General features: G+C 37.5%; 1 protein-coding gene across 4 annotated transcripts in view; it reads left to right on the plus strand.

Moving 5' to 3' along the window:
- The window catches only part of DAPK2 (death associated protein kinase 2), a 169,112-nt gene that overhangs the window by 48,881 nt on the left and 97,381 nt on the right, over positions 1-22,850 (plus strand). For all 4 annotated transcript variants that reach the window (XM_053717284.1, XM_053717281.1, XM_053717282.1 and 1 more), the window contains one exon: positions 1,884-1,983. In XM_053717284.1, the coding sequence (XP_053573259.1) occupies positions 1,907-1,983 (77 nt within the window). In that variant the 5' untranslated portion in view covers positions 1,884-1,906. The remainder of the gene's footprint in view (positions 1-1,883; positions 1,984-22,850) is intronic.

Below are 22,850 nucleotides of genomic sequence, written 5' to 3' on the forward strand. Positions count from 1 at the left end.
TTTTAGCATGTAGTGATATGTGGTACAATATGACTGTTTTAGCATGTAGTTATATGTGGTACTATATGACTGTTTTAGCATGTAGTGATATGTGGTACAATATGGCTGTTTTAGCATGTAGTTATATGTGGTACAATATGGCTGTTTTAGCATGTAGTTATATGTGGTACAATATGGCTGTTTTAGCATGTAGTTATATGTGGTACAATATGACTGTTTTAGCATGTAGTTATATGTGGTACAATATGACTGTTTTAGCATGTAGTGATATGTGGTACAATATGGCTGTTTTATCATGTAGTTATATGTGGTACAATATGGCTGTTTTAGCATGTAGTTATATGTGGTACAATATGGCTGTTTTAGCATGTAGTTATATGTGGTACAATATGGCTGCTTTAGCATGTAGTTACTGTTTTAGTATGTAGATATATGTGGTACAATATGACTGTTTTAGCATGTATTTATATGTGGTACAATATGGCTGTTTTAGCATGTAGTTATATGTGGTACAATATGGCTGTTTTAGCATGTAGTTATATGTGGTACAATATGGCTGTTTTAGCATGTAGTTATATGTGGTACAATATGGCTGTTTTAGCATGTAGTTATATGTGGTACAATATGACTGTTTTAGCATGTAGTTATATGTGGTACAATATGACTGTTTTAGCATGTAGTTATATGTGGTACAATATGGCTGTTTTAGCATGTAGTTATAGGTGGTACAATATGACTGTTTTAGCATGTAGATATATGTGGTACAATATGACTGTTTTAGCATGTAGTTATAGGTGGTACAATATGACTGTTTTAGCATGTAGATATATGTGGTACAATATGGCTGTTTTAGCATGTAGTTATATGTGGTACAATATGGGTGTTTTAGCATGTAGTTATATGTTGTACAATATGACTGTTTTAGCATGTAGATATATGTGGTACAATATGGCTGTTTTAGCATGTAGTTATATGTGGTACAATATGACTGCTTTAGCATGTAGTTATATGTGGTACAATATGACTGTTTTAGCATGTAGTTATATGTGGTACAATATGACTGTTTTAGCATGTAGTTATATGTGGTACAATAAGGCTGTTTTAGCATGTAGTTATATGTGGTACAATATGACTGTTTTATCATGTAGTTATATGTGGTACAATATGACTGTTTTAGCATGTAGTTATATGTGGTACAATATGGCTGTTTTAGCATGTAGCTATATGTGGTACAATATGGCTGTTTTAGCATGTAGTTATATGTGGTACAATATGGCTGTTTTAGCATGTAGCTATATGTGGTACAATATGGCTGTTTTAGCATGTAGTTATATGTGGTACAATATGACTGTTTTATCATGTAGTTATATGTGGTACAATATGACTGTTTTATCATGTAGTTATATGTGGTACAATATGGCTTTTTTAGCATGTAGTTATATGTGGTACAATATGACTGTTTTAGCATGTAGTTATATGTGGTACAATATGGCTGCTTTAGCATGTAGTTATATGTGGTACAATATGACTGTTTTAGCATGTAGTTATATGTGGTACAATATGACTGTTTTAGCATGTAGTTATATGTGGTACAATATGACTGTTTTAGCATGTAGTTATATGTGGTACAATATGGCTTTTTTAGCATGTAGTTATATGTGGTACAATATGGCTGCTTTAGCATGTAGTTATTTGTGGTACAATATGACTGTTTTAGCATGTAGTTATATGTGGTACAATATGGCTGTGGAAGGAAGAATATGGCAGTGTAAACTGTATGTGTATGGATGTGCGGAACTGAGCTTGACTGTATGGAGCATACCATTTTGATCTAAAGCCAGTGTATATTGTGTTACTCACACACTGTAATGTTTCTGTTTCAGTTTTCACCCATGAGGCTCACCTAATGAGGATACCCAGAATGTCTGTATTCAAGCAGCAAAAGGTGGAAGACATTTACGAGATTGCAGATGAGCTTGGAAGGTAACATATTACTCACTGCTTTGTATGATTTCTAAACCATAGTTCAGAATCTGTCAAATATATGTTCTTAACACCAATAAATATGTTTCTAACATTATAATTAAACATTGTTTATGGTAGTGCTACCCATATCATGCCAGTTTATTCTTATAGTGATGCCAGTCCATTACCAGGTTTATCTATCTATGTTTGGTTGCATTTCACACCTTATGTTAGTAAGCAGTATAAAGGCGTTAGTTGACACCCAAAGCATACTAGCAAAGCAGAGATGTTATTTTGTATTGCAATTGTGTTTTAGTGTTTTAGTGTTTTAATGCCTAAAGTAACTGCAGCATAAACCCATGACAGAAAATAACTTGTACAGTCAAACTGGCAACCGTGTAAAGCATGGCATGGTTGAAATATATGTATGTTTTACTGTGGTACAACAATAGGTAAAGGGTAAGAGTGCTAAATACATGGATAATAATTTTAAATTAACCAGTTTTCAGCTATTGTTGCCTTTAAAATTTAAAACAAGCCCACATTTACCAAGTACTATTGCTTGTAGTCTATAAATGGTAGAGCTGTCAGTAGGCACGGGTGTCTCAAGTACTATTGCTTGTAGTCTATAAATGGTAGAGCTGTCAGTAGGCACGTGTGTCTCAAGTACTATTGCTTGTACTTTATAAATGGTAGAGATGTCAGTAGGCACGTGTGTCTCAAGTACAATTGCTTGTAGTCTATAAATGGTAGAGATGTCAGTAGGCACGTGCGTCTTAAGTACTATTGCTTGTAGTCTATAAATGGTAGAGCTGTCAGTAGGCACGTGTGTCTTAAGTACTATTGCTTGTAGTCTATAAATGGTAGAGATGTCAGTAGGCACGTGTGTCTCAAGTACAATTGCTTGTAGTCTATAAATGGTAGAGATGTCAGTAGGCATGTGTGTCTCAAGTACTATTGCTTGTAGTCTATAAATGGTAGAGCTGTCAGTAGGCACGTGTGTCTCAAGTACTATTGCTTGTAGTCTATAAATGGTAGAGCTGTCAGTAGGCACGTGTGTCTCAAGTACAATTGCTTGTAGTCTATAAATGGTAGAGATGTCAGTAGGCACGTGTGTCTTAAGTACTATTGCTTGTAGTCTATAAATGGTAGAGATGTCAGTAGGCACGTGTGTCTTAAGTACTATTGCTTGTAGTCTATAAATGGTAGAGCTGTCAGTAGGCACGTGTGTCTCAAGTGCTATTGCTTGTAGTCTATAAATGGTAGAGCTGTCAGTAGGCACGTGTGTCTCAAGTACAATTGCTTGTAGTCTATAAATGGTAGAGATGTCAGTAGGCACGTGTGTCTCAAGTACTATTGCTTGTAGTCTATAAATGGTAGAGATGTCAGTAGGCACGTGTGTCTCAAGTATTATTGCTTGTAGTCTATAAATGGTAGAGATGTCAGTAGGCACGTGTGTCTCAAGTATTATTGCTTGTAGTCTATAAATGGAAGAGCTATCAGTAGGCACGTGTGTCTCAAGTACTATTGCTTGTAGTCTATAAATGGTAGAGATGTCAGTAGGCACGTGTGTCTCAAGTACTATTGCTTGTAGTCTATAAATGGTAGAGATGTCAGTAGGCATGTGTGTCTCAAGTACTATTGCTTGTAGTCTATAAATGGTAGAGATGTCAGTAGGCACATGTGTCTCAAGTATTATTGCTTGTAGTCTATAAATGGTAGAGATCTCAGTAGGCACGTGTGTCTCAAGTACTATTGCTTGTAGTCTATAAATGGTAGAGCTGTCAGAAGGCACGTGTGTCTTAAGTACTATTGCTTGTAGTCTATAAATGGTAGAGATGTCAGTAGGCACGTGTGTCTCAAGTACTATTGCTTGTAGTCTATAAATGGTAGAGATGTCAGTAGGCACGTGTGTCTCAAGTACTATTGCTTGTAGTCTATAAATGGTAGAGATGTCAGTAGGCACGTGTGTCTCAAGTATTATTGCTTGTAGTCTATAAATGGTAGAGATCTCAGTAGGCACGTGTGTCTCAAATACTATTGCTTGTAGTCTATAAATGGTAGAGCTGTCAGTAGGCACGTGTGTCCGTTAAAAGGCTAGTTTACACATTATGGGACATATCAAACCTTTTCGAGAAAATATCAGGTGAGTTTTAAATGGACATAACTTTTGTGCATTGATTGCTGGAGTGTAGAGTAGCTTACAACGTGGCATGGGCAAATCCTTGAAGTCATCATAAGTAACATACATATATTGTCTTGAATTCATAACTTTTTTAAATATAAAGAGTAAGAAGTCTGACAATGTTGGAGCTAATTAAGGAAATCTGAATAGGTTATCTCCATAAAAAAGACTGTGAAAGTTTTGCTTGTAGTCTATAAATGGTAGAGATGTCAGTAGGCACGTGTGTCTCAAGTACTATTGCTTGTAGTCTATAAATGGTAGAGATGTCAGTAGGCACGTGTGTCTCAAGTACTATTGCTTGTAGTCTATAAATGGTAGAGATGTCAGTAGGCACGTGTGTCTTAAGTACTATTGCTTGTAGTCTATAAATGGTAGAGATGTCAGTAGGCACGTGTGTCTCAAGTACTATTGCTTGTAGTCTATAAATGGTAGAGATGTCAGTAGGCACGTGTGTCTCAAGTACTATTGCTTGTAGTCTATAAATGGTAGAGATGTCAGTAGGCACGTGTGTCTCAAGTATTATTGCTTGTAGTCTATAAATGGTAGAGATCTCAGTATGCACGTGTGTCTCAAATACTATTGCTTGTAGTCTATAAATGGTAGAGCTGTCAGTAGGCACGTGTGTCCGTTAAAAGGCTAGTTTACACATTATGGGACATATCAAACCTTTTCGAGAAAATATCAGGTGAGTTTTAAATGGACATAACTTTTGTGCATTGATTGCTGGAGTGTAGAGTAGCTTACAACGTGGCATGGGCAAATCCTTGAAGTCATCATAAGTAACATACATATATTGTCTTGAATTCATAACTTTTTTAAATATAAAGAGTAAGAAGTCTGACAATGTTGGAGCTAATTAAGGAAATCTGAATAGGTTATCTCCATAAAAAAGACTGTGAAAGTTTTGTATGAAATATCTCCACTACTTGCACCTCTAAGCTAACAGCCAAAGCATAAAATCAACAAAGAACTTGTGTTACATGGGGCTAAATCAATGGTTAGAGAAATGGCTGGAGCAAAAGATTTAAATCTGTAGCAGTCCAAAGCAAGTTCACACAATTGTAGACAATGTAAAAGAACAAATGGCTGAATAAAAAAATAAAATAAAATAAGTGGTATTTACTGTGTTACGTTAGAAGTGAATTTGAAGGGAAATTAAAGGGACAGTATACACCAATTTTCTTATAACTGCATGTAATAGACACTAAAATAAAGAATAATATGCACAGATACGGATATAAAAATCCAGTATAACACTGTTTAAAAACTTACTTAGAAGCTCCCAGTTTAGCTCTGTTAAAAAGGTAGCTAGAACAACCACTGAAAGTGAGGGAAAAACAGACACTGCCCCCTTCCTCTGCATATGAAAAGACTCTTTACAAACAAGATCAAACTGGAGTAGGTATACATCAGTATTCTCCTAAAACTTTGGGGCTTGGTTAGGAGTCTGAAAATCAGAGCAATGTTATTTAAAAATAAGCAAAACTATACATTTAAAAAAAAAAAAAACCTGTATGGGCTATATAAATGGATCATCTACAAAACATTTATGCAAAGAAAAATCGAGTGTATAATGTACCTTTAATTATGCATTTATTCTACTGATCTCTGAAACATAGTAATACTGATGAGGTATGCAACAGTTTGAATACATTTCTCATGTCAACAGGAATTTAGTGATCTAAAAGCACCAGATTCAACACCATGACACATGGACACACCATGTCTGTGAGACATACTGGATTTGTATTGTTTAGATAGATAATCCCTTTATTACCCATTCCCCAGTTTTGAATAACCCATACAGTTATATTAATACACATTTTACCTCTGTGATTACCTTGTATCTAAGCCTTTTTTGACAGCCCCCCTGATCACATGGCTATTTATTTATTATCTGTCAGCCATAACTCCACAGGAGAGAGCACAATGTTATCTATATGGCCCACATGAACTAGCAGTCTCTTGTTTTTAAAAGCTAATAAAAAAAGCATGTGATGAGAGGCTGTCTTTAGGGACTTAGAAACAGGCAGAAATTTAGAGGTTTCAATGTTATAAAGTATATTAATACAACAATGTTGGTTGTGCAAAGCTGGGGAATGGGTAGTAAAGGCGTTGTCTATCTTTTTAAACAACAACAATTTTGGTGTTGACTGTCCCTTTAATGCAAGGACAAGGGCAAATAACTGTTTAATTATATGTATCATCATTTCATTCATATTCATATTTGGTGACAAAGTAAATTTTAAGGGGGAACTTCCAGGCGGCGGCCATGACAGGTCGCTAGATTGTTTGCTGCTCCAACTCTTCACATCAATCTGCTTGCAAAACCCTTATTAATGCTCCATCAAGTATTATTTCCTCCCTTAATTTGTACAGCAGAGTGAACCCTATCGAGGGATACTATTATTTTGCGGTTTTGGAGTTCCATTTAATCTACTGGAATAACACACGGGCTGCGGCCTATAACTCAACCCCCGGCAGGGATCCAGCGTGTCCCTGTCGTTATGATACAGTGAGATTCCGCAGAACACTGTAATAACTTTCATCCTGACACAGGAACCATCTACAATTCTCTGATCATTTCAAGAGCTACTTGAAAATAGTGAGTCACCTATTCACTGGTTATAAGCTACTTCTTACGGTCGCAATACATATACACGACACTGCCAATATGGATGCGGTTGCTAGGTGGGAAACTTCTATCACTAAAGCGATTGCCAAATACTTTGAGGAATTGGAGCATGACCTGTCCTTAATCCTATTGGGCCACAAGATCACAGCCAAACTGCCTTTGCAGGACTGTAGCACGGATAACGTTCCTGGACTTTCCAACCAGAGAGGAAGCGGTAAGTAGAAACCTGGACTCCCGACAGATGACACCACTTCTACCGCCTCTATCCTGAATCAAACAAGCAACATGCCTGAACAGCCGTGCTGGGCTGTTATAGAATGCACACTGGGCGACTTTGCCGGGAAAATAAACAAAGCTACAACTCTCCTACAGCCTGTTCTAAGTGTATTGAGTCCGGCACCCTCTGCCCTGGCTGCGGCAGCGCAGCACTTAAGCATACCTGGAAAAAACCCTCCAGCAGTGGATGAATGCCTGGACGATGTCCCGACCATGAACAGGATACCTCTGCGAGTCTCCAGGCAGCAGCTGACCGTAACTGAAATGGCAAGTGCAGATATCGCTATATCCCCATGCCTAGCAATAACCCTCAGTGCATACTGCCCTAATGTTGCCAACGAGATGTGTTTTGAACATCATGAGTGGAAGGCGACATTGGGTGCTCTGAAGATACCTGAACTGGAACCTGCTTCCTGTGAGAAGAATCCTGCAACAGAGGCTATGGTCACAGCGGTGATAAGCTGTGCTGTTTTTCATTGCCTCCCTATGGCAAGAGCGAGACCGAGATTCAGGGCTGTGTGGGTCGCATTTCAGGTAACCTTTTGCCAGCCCATTGACTGTACAGATGTACTCTATTTTTGCCGGCCTTTTGATCCTGGAGGCTGTCAGACTCCCCCCCCCCATACCGTTACTAGCCTTCCACCTAGCTGGGCGTGTGTTGGGGAAGAGAAAGAAAATGCTGTCTCATTGAACTATGGGCCGCATGTGGATTGCATTCTATAAACTGATATGCCCCGTTCTCAGTCACTACTGACGGGTAGAATGCTAAGACAGGGAAATGTAGAGTGTAATGTAACAGTTCTTGGAAATGTTTGTATTGCATTAGAATGGGGGATCAGTCTGTCTCTCTTAATATTTCCCCTGCCTCTGGTTAGTTTGAATGTTTATGAGACAGTACGCATCTGTTTGTTAGTTTACCATTATTCATTGCGTGACTAGTGCTCATCCCTTCTCAATGAGCTATGCAGTAGCCAATCCCGACTTGCCTAATGTTCAGATGTGTATTTAAAGTTCCCTGTATTAATATATTTGTCCTATGGCTCTTATGTCTTCCCCCCCTTTCTGATGCTACTATAATGGAGACCATATTGTTCAAATAGTTCTCAGATAATGTTCAAAGTATATTTAATTTCCCCCATAAGTAGATATAACTCTTTTGTTTTCCCCTTCATTAATACTCCTTGCTAGTTCCCTGGACAGACAATGGAACAAGTATACTAATGTATTTAGCTACCAGGTCTCCGCATCAGATGTTGATGGCAAGTAGTACTCTGCTAGTGAAACAATAGTTACTTCACCCCTTGAAGTGTAAGCTGTGCTGACTCTCATTAGACATGCATCCTTCTTCCTATGCAGCCCTTTATATTGATTAAGGAGAGGTAGTTCCTGGGAGCTATCCTTACAAGCAGCTCAATAGCAGATGGTTCCTGTTTTAGAAACTTACCATAATTAAGCATCAGTTATTTAAGTTCCTAAACCATATTTTGGGCCCAAGAGTGGCCCACTTTGTTGTTTTCCCTTCTCCCCAGTACCCCTGATATGTCCAACTAATATCCTAGGGGGTCCAAGAGTGGCCTCCATATTCTTATAGGGGTAAACTTTATGTTGTTATTTTACTCTTTTCTAATGGGGACTCACCATATTAGAAAACATGAGGTGGACTTTGTATGCTTAGCTAATACTTGTTTTTCTTTTGTGACATGACCTTATCTGGAGATTTTGTGGATGTCAATGTTATTTCATTATTCTATTTTTATTTTATTCTTTTTCCAGTATTGATGTAATTTACCCTTGTATTTACATGTCCTGCAAATTATTGCCTAAATGTCATGTAGTGTCTTTCGCCTCAATAAAAATATTATAAAAAAAAAAAAAAAAAAGTAAATTTTAAGAGGCTGATGATCAAAAACTAGCCAGCATGAAGAGAAATCACACAAAATGTTTGGGACTGTTTTTAGACCTTATATTGTAATGCAGGAGTCACTGCTTCACATCCAGAGTCCTGCATAGTAAGATAAACATCTCTCGAGCTAAAATATGCCTTTATAAAATTACTTGAGGGATCTCGCCATACTGACAAGACTTAGATCATCTCACCTGAATGGAGAGCTTTAGATAATTGGGCCATAAGAAATAGGTCTTGAACGGATCTAGGTAGATCACTAAATACCCAGCTTTTTTGAGCATCTGTGTCAGTCTATGTATAGTTTTTGTTGCATGCAGAAGTCTGGTGGCAGTGTTTTCCTGCCTTTTAGAATAAGAGGGATGAGGGTTGGGAATGACAATAAGAAGTAAGTTACAGTAGTGAATCATAACAAAAAGTGATTTAATTAATGTTTTGGTTATGTCTTGAGGGAGGAGATGGTGAGTTCCTGAGATGTTATGTAGAAAATAGGGGTAGAAGTGTAGAAGATGAGGGTTGTTGTTTTTTGAGATTGAGGAGATGTAGGAGACATTTGCAGAGATGCAGTTTGTGACCAGTTTGAGTAAGGAGGGTTTGATTTATGTGGGAGAGAGACAGAGAGAAGGGACCCAGCAAGGAAATCATTAGTAAGCATTGTGAGTACTGTCTCAGTAGTCTTTACTGGTGGATGTCATGGAAAGAATTGAAAAAGAGAAAGTGTATTAGGTGATTGCAAATGAACCACTAATAGAAGGTAAAAAAAGGGTTTCTGTGGATGCTTGAAAGGATCAGAAAATGTCAGTAGGTGGGTGACAAGTTGAAAACTTAAGCTGATATAGTCCTCTGGAAAAGGTCAAATTAATTGTTTAGAAAAGTAGGCTATAAACTGCAGGACTTGTAGGGTTGTTAGACGTCACAGTGAAATGTCCCAGAATGATTGTCATAATGTATGAGAGAAATGGAGCCAGACTTATAGTGAAGGGCTTCCAAAGGGCCAATATACAACAGACAGAGAAAAATACAGACAGGGTGGATGTGTCAGACTGCCTTGCAATGTTCAGAATGCTCACATCACACCTTATCTCTTTTTGCACCTGGGAGTGGGGATACACTGGGGATCACTATAGGACAGTACTGCCAAAGTAATAGTATTTGAGAAAGAGATTTCAGATTTCAAAATTAAACTTTCATGATTCAAATAGAAAATGCAATTTTAAACAACTCTCATTATCAAATTGTGCCCAGTCTTTTCTGAGGCACCAGCTTCTATTAAACACATGCAAAGGATCATAGTGTGTACTTATATCTGTCTGTGATTTGCTGATAGCTGTCACATGATACAGGGGATGAGGAAATTTACATTACATTTTGAAAAATCTGCTGCTTTTTTTAAAATTTAGAGTTAGTCATATTGCAACTTTTGTTTGCACATGTGCAGTTACAGAAAAAGATGGGGAAGCCAATTCCCTAATGAGTTTTAAGGGCCATTATAGTAACAAATTACATGATTTAATCTGTTACATCATGTCATTTTAAGACAATCAACCCTGCTCCTCTACTGTTTAACTCCTTTGTGGGAAGTTAAATAAACACACAGTAGAAATACAGCTCGGGACTCGCAGAGCACTGATGCTCCCAAGCAGAAGCTGCTGATCCAATCAATCAGCAATGCTAGTCGCATACCTCAGATGTAGAATAGTGCTGCTGATTGGATATTTCAACGTTTTCCTCTTGTCACAAGCAGTGCTCTGCGAGTCCCGGACAGTATTTCTACATTGTGTTAAACATACAGTAGTCTAGGGTCAATAATCTTAAAATGAGATGCTATAACGGATTAGAACATACAATTTTATGACTATAATGGGTGGCCCTTTAAACATTGCTTTAGCTTAGTCAATAAACAATAATATATTAAACAGGTATTTAAACAAACAGACATATATTCCTTTCTAATCTCCATCTAATAGCTTAATGTATATTTATATATACACAACAATATTCAAAGCTACTTAGTATTCCCACTGCTATTACAATGCTTTTGCTATTATGATTGTTGGTGCCAAAAAGATAATCCACCTTAAAAGAAAAAATGACTGGAGACAAGGTGAGGGAGGTAAACAGAAACTTAGACAAAACGCCAGAATTTGTGTTGTTTAAAAAGATAGATAATCCCTTTATTACCTATTCCCCAGTTTTGCATAACCATCACAGTTATAATAATACATGTTTTAGCTCTGTAATTACCTTGTATCTAAGTCTCTGCAAACTGCCCTCTTATTTCAGTTCTTTTGACAGACTTGCATTTTAGCCAATCAGTTCTGACTCCTAGGTAACTTCACGTGCGTGAGCTCAATGTTATCTATAACACATGAGTTAATCCCCTCTAGTAGTGAAAAACTGTCAAAATGCATTCAGATTAGAGGTGGCTTTCAAGGTCTAAGAAATCAGCATATGAGCCAATCTAGCCTTAGCTTTCAACTAAAAATACCAAAGTAAATTGGAAAGTTGTTTAAAATTGCATGCCCTATTTGAATCATGAAAGTTTATTTTGGACTTGACTGTCCCTTTAACCTAAACCTCCCTAGGAGAAAGTGTAACAAGCACAATTTTCAGATGTATTTTACAGCAAAATAAATAATGAATATATACTGTATATATATATATATACAGATCCTACTTGATTTATAATAAAGAAGCTCCAATTTAGCTTCAACTAATTCCATTAAAAAGGTGACCCGTTTAACACAAGCAATCATATCCCTGAATTCTGTTTCTAACCAGAAATTTATCTAAACCATTTTTAAATGTTACTAAGGTATTGGCACAATTTGATTGCTCTTACAGTGAAAAAGATGTTTTACATTGCTGGAGATTAAATCTCCTTTCCCCCAGTTTTAAATTGTGACCTCTTCTTACAGTTTCCTTTGAATAAACAACTTTGGGCCAGATTACCAGTGGAGCGCAAACGTTTGCGCCCGAGCAATAAGGCGTTTATCACGAGTTTTTGTGTTTGTCAGACTTACCGCTGGTATTACAATTTGAAAGTAATCGATTGAGCGCAATCATGATTTACGCTAGAAATTACCGTAACTTCAGTTCTCTGGTTAACTGTTTTGCAAAACATAAGTGTCACAAAACACATCAACAATAGATTACAAAGTATAGTTACACTCCTAATAACACCATCTAATAAAAAAAAATTTTAAAAAATATTTCACAAAAAAAGTTATAAAGGCTCAAATACAGGAGGTCTCAGGTATTAAGGCTGTGACACACTGCAAGCGATGCAGTGCAAGGAAAAGCAGCTGCTTTGCACCGCATCGCTTCTAAAGTTCAAATATTTAATCTTTGAGCGCTCAGCTACGCGACCTGATGCAGCAGAGTGCTCAGAGATGAAAAGGTAGGACACACTGAGCACGCACACCCGCGTCTATACGCTGCACGCCGCTCTGCTTGCAGTGTGTCATAGCGTTTAGAGAAAAAAAAAAAGGCAGGCAAAGGGCTTTAACATTGAGATACATACATAAATACATATATACAGTACATACATACACATGTCTAAATATGTATATGTAATGTGTGTGTATATATATATATATATAAGAAACAAGAGAATGCACATGCAATGGTGTCACACTCTAATTTTTTTTCCATCCATATTTGCAGCATTCCATTTGTTTCTTATTTAGAAAATGTCATTCCAACCACACGTACTGATACATAGTCCAATTATTATTTTAATTATTATTATTTTAATAGTAATGAGCATTTTCAGCATGAATTTATGCTGTTTTGCACATTAAGAAAATCTTTGTTCTGTCCAGTTGGTATTTTGTTTTAAACTTAACACAGGTAATGGCACTTATGGGTAATTAACATTGTATACAATTACCTTGGTTACTGTCACCATGCCAACTCGATGCACAAACACTATCCAATATTTATTTAACACATTTTCAGGTATTTGTGGCAATGTTCCACATGTTTGTCTATATGAAGTTCTCTACACTAGTATGTCACATAAGAATGTTCAAACATGTAGATTGAATAAGTTTATGAATAAGTTTATGATTGTATATTGGGACCGAAAACCGGAAGTGATGTAATGAAACTTCCGGTTTCGGACAGCACTGTGGAACGCAAGATGCGTTCCAAGCTCGAAATATTGGCGCACTTTTTTGGAGAGGCACTAAGGTTGGTGTGATTTAATTTGTATGTAACACTATAAATGAGTTGTATTTTGTCTGTTATGTATGCTGATGAAGGGGTTGTGAACCCCGAAAACGTTCCATTAAATTGGTTTTTTGAAGAAGTCCTGAGAGTGCATTCTCTTGTTTCTTATTTGATGCGGTATCATTGCACCCAGGCGAGTTGTCTATCGGTGGGCTGAACTGGAAATTGTTTACTATATATATATATATATATATATATATATATATATATATATATGTGTGTATATATGTATTTACAGACATATATACACATATAAACATATGAGCACATATATAGACATACAAGTGAATTGTAGCCCTTTGCAGTTAAGTAGATGAAAACATATTTATGCAATACTCTTTTTTTTTTTAATAAAGTGTTATACTGTGTATTTACTGTAATATTTCACATTCCAATGTTCTGCACATAGCAGAATATGTTCTAAGTATTTCTAAATAGATATTCCTATATATATCGGTATATATCTATCATATCATATCACTTCTCAAGCGCCTTTTTTCTATCGAAAACAGACCCAGTTTTGTTAAAGTCCTCCATTCCCCTGATTAGTTATGTGGCCCTTCTCTGAACTTTTTCTAACTCTGCTATGGCTTTATTTAAGATTGATCCCTAGAATTACACTCCATACTCAAAGTTAGGGGGCTTATTTATCAAGCTCTGTATGGAGCTTGAAGCCCTGTGTTTCTGGCGAGCCTGAAGGCTCGCCAGAAACACAAGTTATGAAGCAGCAGTCTAAAGTCCACTGCTCCATAACCTGTCCGCCTGTTCTAAGGCGGCGGACAGACATCGCCAGAAATCAACCCGATCCAATACGATCGGGTTGATTGATGCCCCCTACTGGCGGCCGTAAATCTGCAGGGGGTGGCGTTGCACCAGCAGTTCACAAGAACTAGGAAGGAAAGAATAGAGGGCGCCACATGGTGCAGGTCATAAAAATAGATTAGGGCAACAATTGGATCACAAGAATCCTAATCACACAGTATAAAGCACCAATGTGCAGTATTCGCAATCCGGAACCACACGTCGTCCGGTAGACCTCTGTTGGGGTGTGTCGCCAGATGGAATTCCTCGTCTCACCAGGGAGAGTCCAGGGAAGCCCAAAGGTGGTGTAGTGGGAGCAAATCAGTGTCAAAATAGCTCACACCAAAGATCCAGGAGCTCCAAATAAATGGTGATAAAATATATTTGGCCTAAGCCAAAATGATGCAGCAGATGGAGAGTTTTAAAAGTAAGATAAAATTTATTCCAAAATATAAATTTTATCTTACTTTTAAAACTCTCCATCTGCTGCATCATTTTGGCTTAGGCCAAATATATTTTATCACCATTTATTTGGAGCTCCTGGATCTTTGGTGTGAGCTATTTTGACACTGATTTGCTCCCACTACACCACCTTTGGGCTTCCCTGGACTCTCCCTGGTGAGACGAGGAATTCCATCTGGCGACACACCCCAACAGAGGTCTACCGGACGACGTGTGGTTCCGGATTGCGAATACTGCACATTGGTGCTTTATACTGTGTGAGTAGGATTCTTGTGATCCAATTGTTGCCCTAATCTATTTTTATGACCTGCACCATGTGGCGCCCTCTATTCTTTCCTTCCTAGATTTGTCATCCGTGTTGCGGCACAACACCCTGGAGGAGCGGCCTACACTCTCTTGGAATACTGCTGTCTATCTGCCAGCCTTTGGAACTACTAATTGTGTATTCCTGGACTTTGTATCAGAACATATACACTGGATTATACAGTTTGTATTGTTTTCTTCACTTTGGAGTGCCATTACACTGATGTTTTAATATCAATGTCACAATACTGTTGTTGCTATTTGATATATTAATTTATTCTATTTTTATAGTTCATATATCAATAACTCTATCTGAAATATTTTGTAATATTAATCCTAGGCGCATCTTATAAGTGCTCTAGTGACGTTATCACTGAAGCACTAGCTATTAGTTCACAAGAACTGCTGGTGCAATGATAAATGCTGACAGCAGACATGATCCACAATATTTTTATATATATATATATTTCCCAATCAAAGTTTTAAAAGCATGAAATTCCAAAGTAAAACCACACGCAGGGGCGTATTATAGCCTAGGCTGACAATGCCTGTGGGGCGGCATTTTCTGCAGGTGCAGACACTGCTTATCTCTCACATAAAGAATGACTAACGCGGGTACAGAGTCCTGGCCTGCCCTCACCGATGCTGTAAGGACTGAGTGATGACGCATATGCTGTGCAATTGATTAGTGCACTGTATGCTGCAACCTACTTGAACACTTGCCTGCAATAATTGTATTTCTCTATATATATATTGCTCTGTTCATTGTTGACTTCTCTGAGGCTATGTGATTATTATGAAACCCGGACAGAGACGACATCATGTGACTTTGGCATATTCCGGGTTGCATTAATAGTCACACACCACAGAGTCCAGAAAAGTAATACAAATATAGCATGCAAGTTGACAAACAAACAGCTTTTCATAAGCTTTTTTTTTTTATTTGGTACACCCTATTGATAAACCTTCTCTGTCCTGAGCCAGCCAATTAATGAGCCCCACCACAACCCTCATCATGCCATCGTATTATCTGCACTTCAGATGTAGCTGACTTTGCTATGTGATTATTAATGCTACCCGGACCGTGCCAAGGTCACGTGTTTTCGGCACGGTCCTGGTTGCATGAATAATCACACAGCCACAGAGTGCATAAAAACACTTGTGTAAACTTGTATGTCGCTGTCACACCATGCGCTGCCCGGTGCCCCCTATTGAAGAGCCTGATCCAGCCAGCCAATGAGCCACATTATTCTATCTTCAAACATAGCTCACAGCCACTAACGACTAGTGTGTTCCCCTCAGGGGCGGGAATAACTCCTGCTTAGGCTGTTCTAAAACCTGGTACGCAGAGGAAAGCAGGAGAACAGCAGGGTTGATTATCTAGTGCAGACTGCAGCCAGCCTAGGCATTAGCCACACAGGTCTTTTTGCAATTGATATTATCTGCTGTGTACTGCTCTGAAATCTGGATTATATCTTTGTATTAAATTTGTACACAATAATAAAGTGGGGCTTTTTAAATACTGTATTGGTTTTGGATGGCATTGGCATAGTATATTAAAATTAAATTGGGGTTGTGGCCTAACAGCCAATGATGACAGACTTTTTAATCCACGGTGCATCTTCTAACCAGAACTGGTGAAGACATTTCAGAATCTTACTCAGACTGGTATGAGTGACCGTTATTCATAATCTTTATCACGTTTATGGCTACCTTACAGTTTGGCTTAGGTGGGAGTAGATTGTCATTCAGCTGCATAGATAGGGATAGTTTTTACCTTTTATAGCTCATAAGGTAGGAGATGTGAAGCCTCACAATATTGGGGCATACCTGGGTCTGCAGTGATATTGGACTCTCAGATGCTGCTTCACACAAGGACAACAAGCAGAGCTGTAGTTACATAGTAGTGGAGGCAGAGTCAGTCCTGAACACATCATACCACACATAGCTTTGTGTAATTTCTGCTTACTGCTACATCTGGAACAGTAAACAAACCATATATGGCTCAAAAATACTCTATCCTACTATTAAGAATACCATTATTTGTGTGCTACTTGTGTATTTTTTTCAAGCTGCTTTTCTTTTTATAATTTCTGTGCTCATTGTTAGAATGACACATAGACTATTGCAGAGCTTGGTGTGTGTATATAACTGAAAAGCCAGTTTTATGTAAGGAATAGCTTGGCCTGGCGTGTATGTAGTTGCAGAGCCTGGTGTGTATCCATGTGTGAACATTTAATGGAATAATAATAAAAAATCACATTACACCCCGAACAAAAAGTTTTATGGCCAAAAAAGACCTAAAACCTGAGGGGGGGGGGGGGCAGCAGACTTTTGAGTGCCTAGGGCAGCACAAAACCTAAATACGCCACTGACCACATGTCTTTGTGCCATTAAATTACATAGGTATTGAAAAAAATCTAAATGCATGTGTTGTGCATGCGCAGTGTATATGGTGCCGCATTTGAGGAGTGTAGTGTAGTGTGTGCAGTGTTTGTGTGCAGGTGTTTAGTATTTGAATTGTGTGAGTAGTCTATGTGTGTATGTAGTGTATACATAAACATGAAAACAAATATTACTAGGGTTCATGGGCTAAAAGTTAAAAGCCCATCTGCAAGTATCCCAGGTATAACACCAATTTCTGGGATTACATTTTCCACAAAAACTCAGCTGCCAAATCACTGATGATCATCTCTTCACTTATTTTTTTTTCTGCTGTTTTAGTTCTATTGAGCATTTAAGAAATTAATCAAAATAATGGGCTTTAAATAGTCATGCACATGCCAAATTTTATAAAGATTTATGCAGCTGTCTTTGCTGTAGGTTTGGCTAATCATTTTCAGTGTTATGAAATTTTCAGTATTTCCACTCAATGGGCAAAAACTGACAAATCTAGGGTCACAGTGTATTGAGTGAATAATAGTTGCTGTATATACCATGAATACATTTTGATATTTAAAGGAACATTGTACACTAGATTTTTCTTTGCATAAATGTTTTGTAGATGATCCATTTATATAGCCCATCTGGGAATGTTTTTGTAACAATGTAATGTTTTGTTTATTTTTTAATAACATTGTGCTGATTTTCAGACCAAGCCCACAAAAGATCAGATGTAGTCCCAGGTCTAAATATTCCAGTTTGTGTAATCTGTCTTTTCATATGTAGGGGAGGGGGTGGTCTGCTCTTTCTGGTTTCCCAGCCCCTTTCACTGGGTGTCCCAGCCTAACCTCATCAACAGTGCTAAACTGGTAAGTTTTTAAAATGTTTTTAGATAAGTATCTGTGCATATTCTTCTTTATAGTATTGTATATTACATGCAGTTATATGAAAATTGGTGTACACTGTCCCTTTAAGTGCCTATTTAAATACTAAAGATACTCCCTATTCTAAATGTTTCTCAGCACTTTAGTATTTTGTGCAAGCTAATTCTGTTACTGTTAGGAAACAAGAAAAAGCAGAAGAGAGATGATTATGAGATACTAGCATATCACACATATTCACACTACGCACCACTAATATCTTAGCATTGTTATTTTAGGAGCGTTGTGGTTTCACAGAGAGCCAGTTAAAACAACATGTTAGTGATGAGTCTGTAAACGTTATTGAGGGACAGCTAAGTCTCAGCATGACAGATTTGTTGAAAATGATCTTGGCAAGATGTCTCACCAGACTCACAAAGTCCTAAATAGATGGTGATGTCTGTTATTTATTTTGGAACATTAAACTCAAAGTTTAGTTCCACATAACTTCTATTGTATGTGAAGTAAAACAAAACTTACTATAAACTTCAATTATTTATTTTGTCAAAATTTTCAGCAATTTACTTCATAAAAATATGTTTCTCCAATGTCCCTAGAAACTCTAGAGAACATCCTACAGACTATATAATTCTAATCTAGTAACTTGCTACATTAACATTGGTTGGTCTGTACAGAGCGTATTTATATCTCTCACTAATAGGCCACAGTAAAGGGGGTAAGTCAAACATAATCAAGAGGCTTTTTAATGGGTATTTACCTGGACCAAAATGCAACAATTCTAATAAAAACAAAACAAAAAATTGATTTATTTTGCAATGTATTGCTTATTTGCTGATATAGTTAAAACAAATGATAATTGATTGGGCAAAAGAGTGCTAAAGGTGGATTGAAATATAATTTACATGTGTCTAGTGAGGGATAAAGTGATTTTAATACCTAGGTAAAGGTATCATTTTTAATAAAATCTCGTGATATAAATTAGGACGTGTATAAATCTACTTATGGGTTATTTGCTGATATATACTATGCTTACTAAAATGACACAAATCTCCCTTTAAGGGCTACATTACAAGTTGAGCACAAAATATAGCTTCCGCAAAGTAATATTTTGCACTTAACTGAGTGATACCAGCACAAGCAAATGTGCGCTGGTATTACAAGTATAGCGCAATGTGAATGCGACCTCACGTTTGCATTGCAGGGAAGCTTTGCACTCACTAGAGCGTGCTTCCATAGGCTCCAATGGGAGCCTTGGTCTCATGCCATCAGACGACACGGCATGAGAATTAGCGCAGCAAAGGGCAGCAAATATAAATATATATGTATATCACACCTGAGACCTCATATCTTTGAGCCCTTATAACTTTTGTAACTGTACTTTTTAATGTATTTTTCATGTGTTTTGTGGTACTTTTTTGTTTCTCAAAACAGTTAACCAGAGCTCTGAGGATGTGGAAATTATTCTAGCGTTAATCATGATTGCGCTTACGCGTTTGCATTTACTTTCAAGTTGTTAAACCAGCGGTAAGCCCGACACACGCAAACACCCACAATAAGCCCCTTTTCACTCACCCGAAATTATCTGGCCCATAATGTTTTATTTATTAATTTTATTACAAATCAGTGATCCCTGGCTGTTTAATGCAGGGCTCGACAAACCCAGTGGCTAATTGGCACCTTAAAATTAGCCCCTGGCATCCTGGTTTAGAGTTCTCAAGACACCTATGGTTGCCCCACTTCCCCTTGCTGGCTGCTACCAGCTGCACCTAAAATTTAGCTTGGTGAGGCTTGATCCTTTTTAGACTTTGCAACTGTGAAATTTAAATTTCAACTTTTATTGGGTTATTATTAGTATGTGTGTGTATATATATATATATATATATATATATATACTTCTTTTTTTATGGGTAGAGGCTTTTTAGAGCACCCTGGTAGTTGCTAAAAATGTTATTAGGAGAGTGCACCTTTTGTATATAGTACTATATACTCTGTCTCTCCACGAGTTGGCTCTTAGGTTTTAAACAAATTTGTCAAGCCCTGGTTTAATGGGGGGCATGAATAAGGGAGCAGTCCTGAAACGTTGCTTTCTGTATCTGTGCTTCTAAATAAATATATATATTTGATTGCTGCCACTTTCTTGGACTTTGTATCATTTGCTGTAGGGGTTTATGAGTGGTACTCCTTTGTGGTGTGTAATTACCTGTGTGCTAGACTGACCTTTCTGGTTTGGTTAATGGGTGCATATAAGGCAAACGTGAGTGATGATTTCAGGCAGAAGCAGATTTCCCAGTGCCTAGGGCAGCATAAAAGTTAAATAAGACACTGGCTTCATTGTAAGTGAATTTATGCCACTGCGTTTTCTGTATTTGTTGTCTTGGAGGCTCCCCTACGGTTGGTTGGTCCCTGGGCTTTATTGTAGGGCACTAGAGACACATGATAACTCTGCTGTGATCAGGTCCTCTAGCTCACATACCACACATAACATTGCAGCTAAATTAAGAAACCCATGATACTTGTAGGATTTGACACTTGGTTACAAAGATAAATCCTGTAAACATGAATACATTTGCTGCTGGAAGGGCTAGCAAAGCCTTGTCTGATCACTTTTGTATAACTAACTTTTGCTCTAGTATAAAAAAGGCTGTTTTTATTTATATTTTCGGTTGCAATGTTATTTTTGGATTCTTACCAGAATGTCTCTAACCTTGAGCACACAGAGTACTTTGACACAGAGAGGGGCATGGAGATGGTCACCCTGAAACACTCATGGGGGTGGGGAGGAACTCTCAGACAAGGGCAATAACTTCCTTTTGTTTTGGAACAGAGATGGTATAAACACAACTAAATCAACCATGTTGGAAAGGAGACTTTGGGTCCTGTTTATTAAATGGTGCAGTGAGTGGGCTGGTAATGTGGAGAATATAATCACTATGGGCCAGATTACGAGTGGAGCGCAAAATTGTGCTTTCACGAATCCGATATTTGCGCTACACTCAAAGTATCAGCGCATGCAAATGTACGCTGGTATTAGTAGTTGAGCACAATGCAAACGCGACCTCACCTTCGCATTGCATAGAAGCTTTGAGCGCTTCCATAGGCTTCAATGGGAGCCTTGTTCGTGGTGATAGTCACTGCAGAGAACCTAGCGCAGCGATGGGCAGCAAAGTTTAAATTTATATGAATATTTACATATATATATGTATCTTAAAGGGACACTAAACCCAATTTTTTTCTTTCATGATTCAGATAGAGCATGCTATTTTAAGCAACTTTCTAATTTACTCCTATTATCAATTTTTCTTCGTTCTCTTGCTATCTTTATTTAAAAAGCAGGAATGTGATGCATAGGAGCCGGCCCATTTTTGGTTGAGAACCTGGGTTAAGCTGGCTTATTGGTGGGTAATTGTAAGCCTCCAATAAGCAAGTGCTATCCATGGTTCTGAACCTAAAATGGGCTGGCTGCTAAGATTTACATTCCTGCTTTTAAAATAAAGATAGCAAGAGAACGAAGAAAATTTGATAATAGGAGTAAATTAGAAAGTTGCTTAAAATAGCATGCTCTATCTGAATCATGAAAGAAAAAAAATGGGTTTAGTGTACCTTTAACACTTAAATATATATATATATATCTTAACACATAAATATATATGTATATAAGTATATACATATATATATTTTAAATAATACAGTCCCTATAGACCGCAATGTAAAGGCACCCCACATCCGCACACTTTAACCCCTTAAAACTGGTTTGTGCAGTTATATTTAAAAAAAAAAAAAAAAGCACATATATTTTATAATTAAATACTCTTTATTTTGGGGGCATTTTTTAAATTAACCAGAGGTCATGTAATTGCAGGATTATTCTGTAATCTTCCAATAAAGTAACATAATTTGCTCCCCACCCACTCACCTTTTTTGAAAGAGCTAATCTACAGTTGCTATTGGAGTATACAAGGCTCCCCACTTTGTTAGCAAAGCTTGCATTAATTGTATTATCTTACCACATCTGGTGAGGCCATTTCAGATATGTAGCAGGGTTAGGCATTAGCCCTTGATTTTCAGAGTTATAAAGACATGAATGCCAAATTTAAAACATCATGTTTTAGATAGAGAATGCAATTTTATGAGACTTTTCAATTTACTTTTGTTATAAAATTGTCGTTTTTTTCTCGTGGTATCCTTTGTTGAAGACCATACCTAGCTAAGCTCAGGAGTGCACTACTGGGAGCTAGCTGGCGATTGGTGGCTACACCCATATGCTGCCATTAGGTCCTAGTAATGTGTTGCTGCTATGAACCTAATGGCCTTTGCAATGGTTAAACACATATGGCCCGATGATCCAACTCTCTACGCTCTGGCTAGATTATCTAAGTCTCATCAGTATTATGAAGCCCGTCATAAAATTTTATAAAGGCAAATGTTAGCTTGAGAACGTTACAACATAATTCTAAAAAAAGGATTTTGTGTGATTTCTCTTAATGCTGGCGAGGTTTTTATCATCAGGCCTAATTTCTATCAGATTGGAGCATTTTCTTTTTGCACTTTTATGTTCCTTTCTATTACAGTGGGGAAGGAACAAAATATATAAAGAATTCATATTGTAATTTATCTACTGCACATAAAAATGATTGTTTAAGTGTTTTGCGTTCCTTTAAGGTATAAACCTGCTTTTTCTATTTCCTTTGCCCAAAGGCAAGTTTCCCATCTCCATTTCTCAGGGTTCCACTAACAGAGTAAATTGTCATGAGCTCAAGCTAAAGGGTAGTAGATTCAGGAGTAATTTGAGGAAGCACTTCTTTACAGAAAGAGTGATTGATTTAT

The sequence above is a fragment of the Bombina bombina genome, chromosome 6 (assembly GCF_027579735.1).
Source record: "Bombina bombina isolate aBomBom1 chromosome 6, aBomBom1.pri, whole genome shotgun sequence".
Taxonomy (NCBI): domain Eukaryota; kingdom Metazoa; phylum Chordata; class Amphibia; order Anura; family Bombinatoridae; genus Bombina; species Bombina bombina.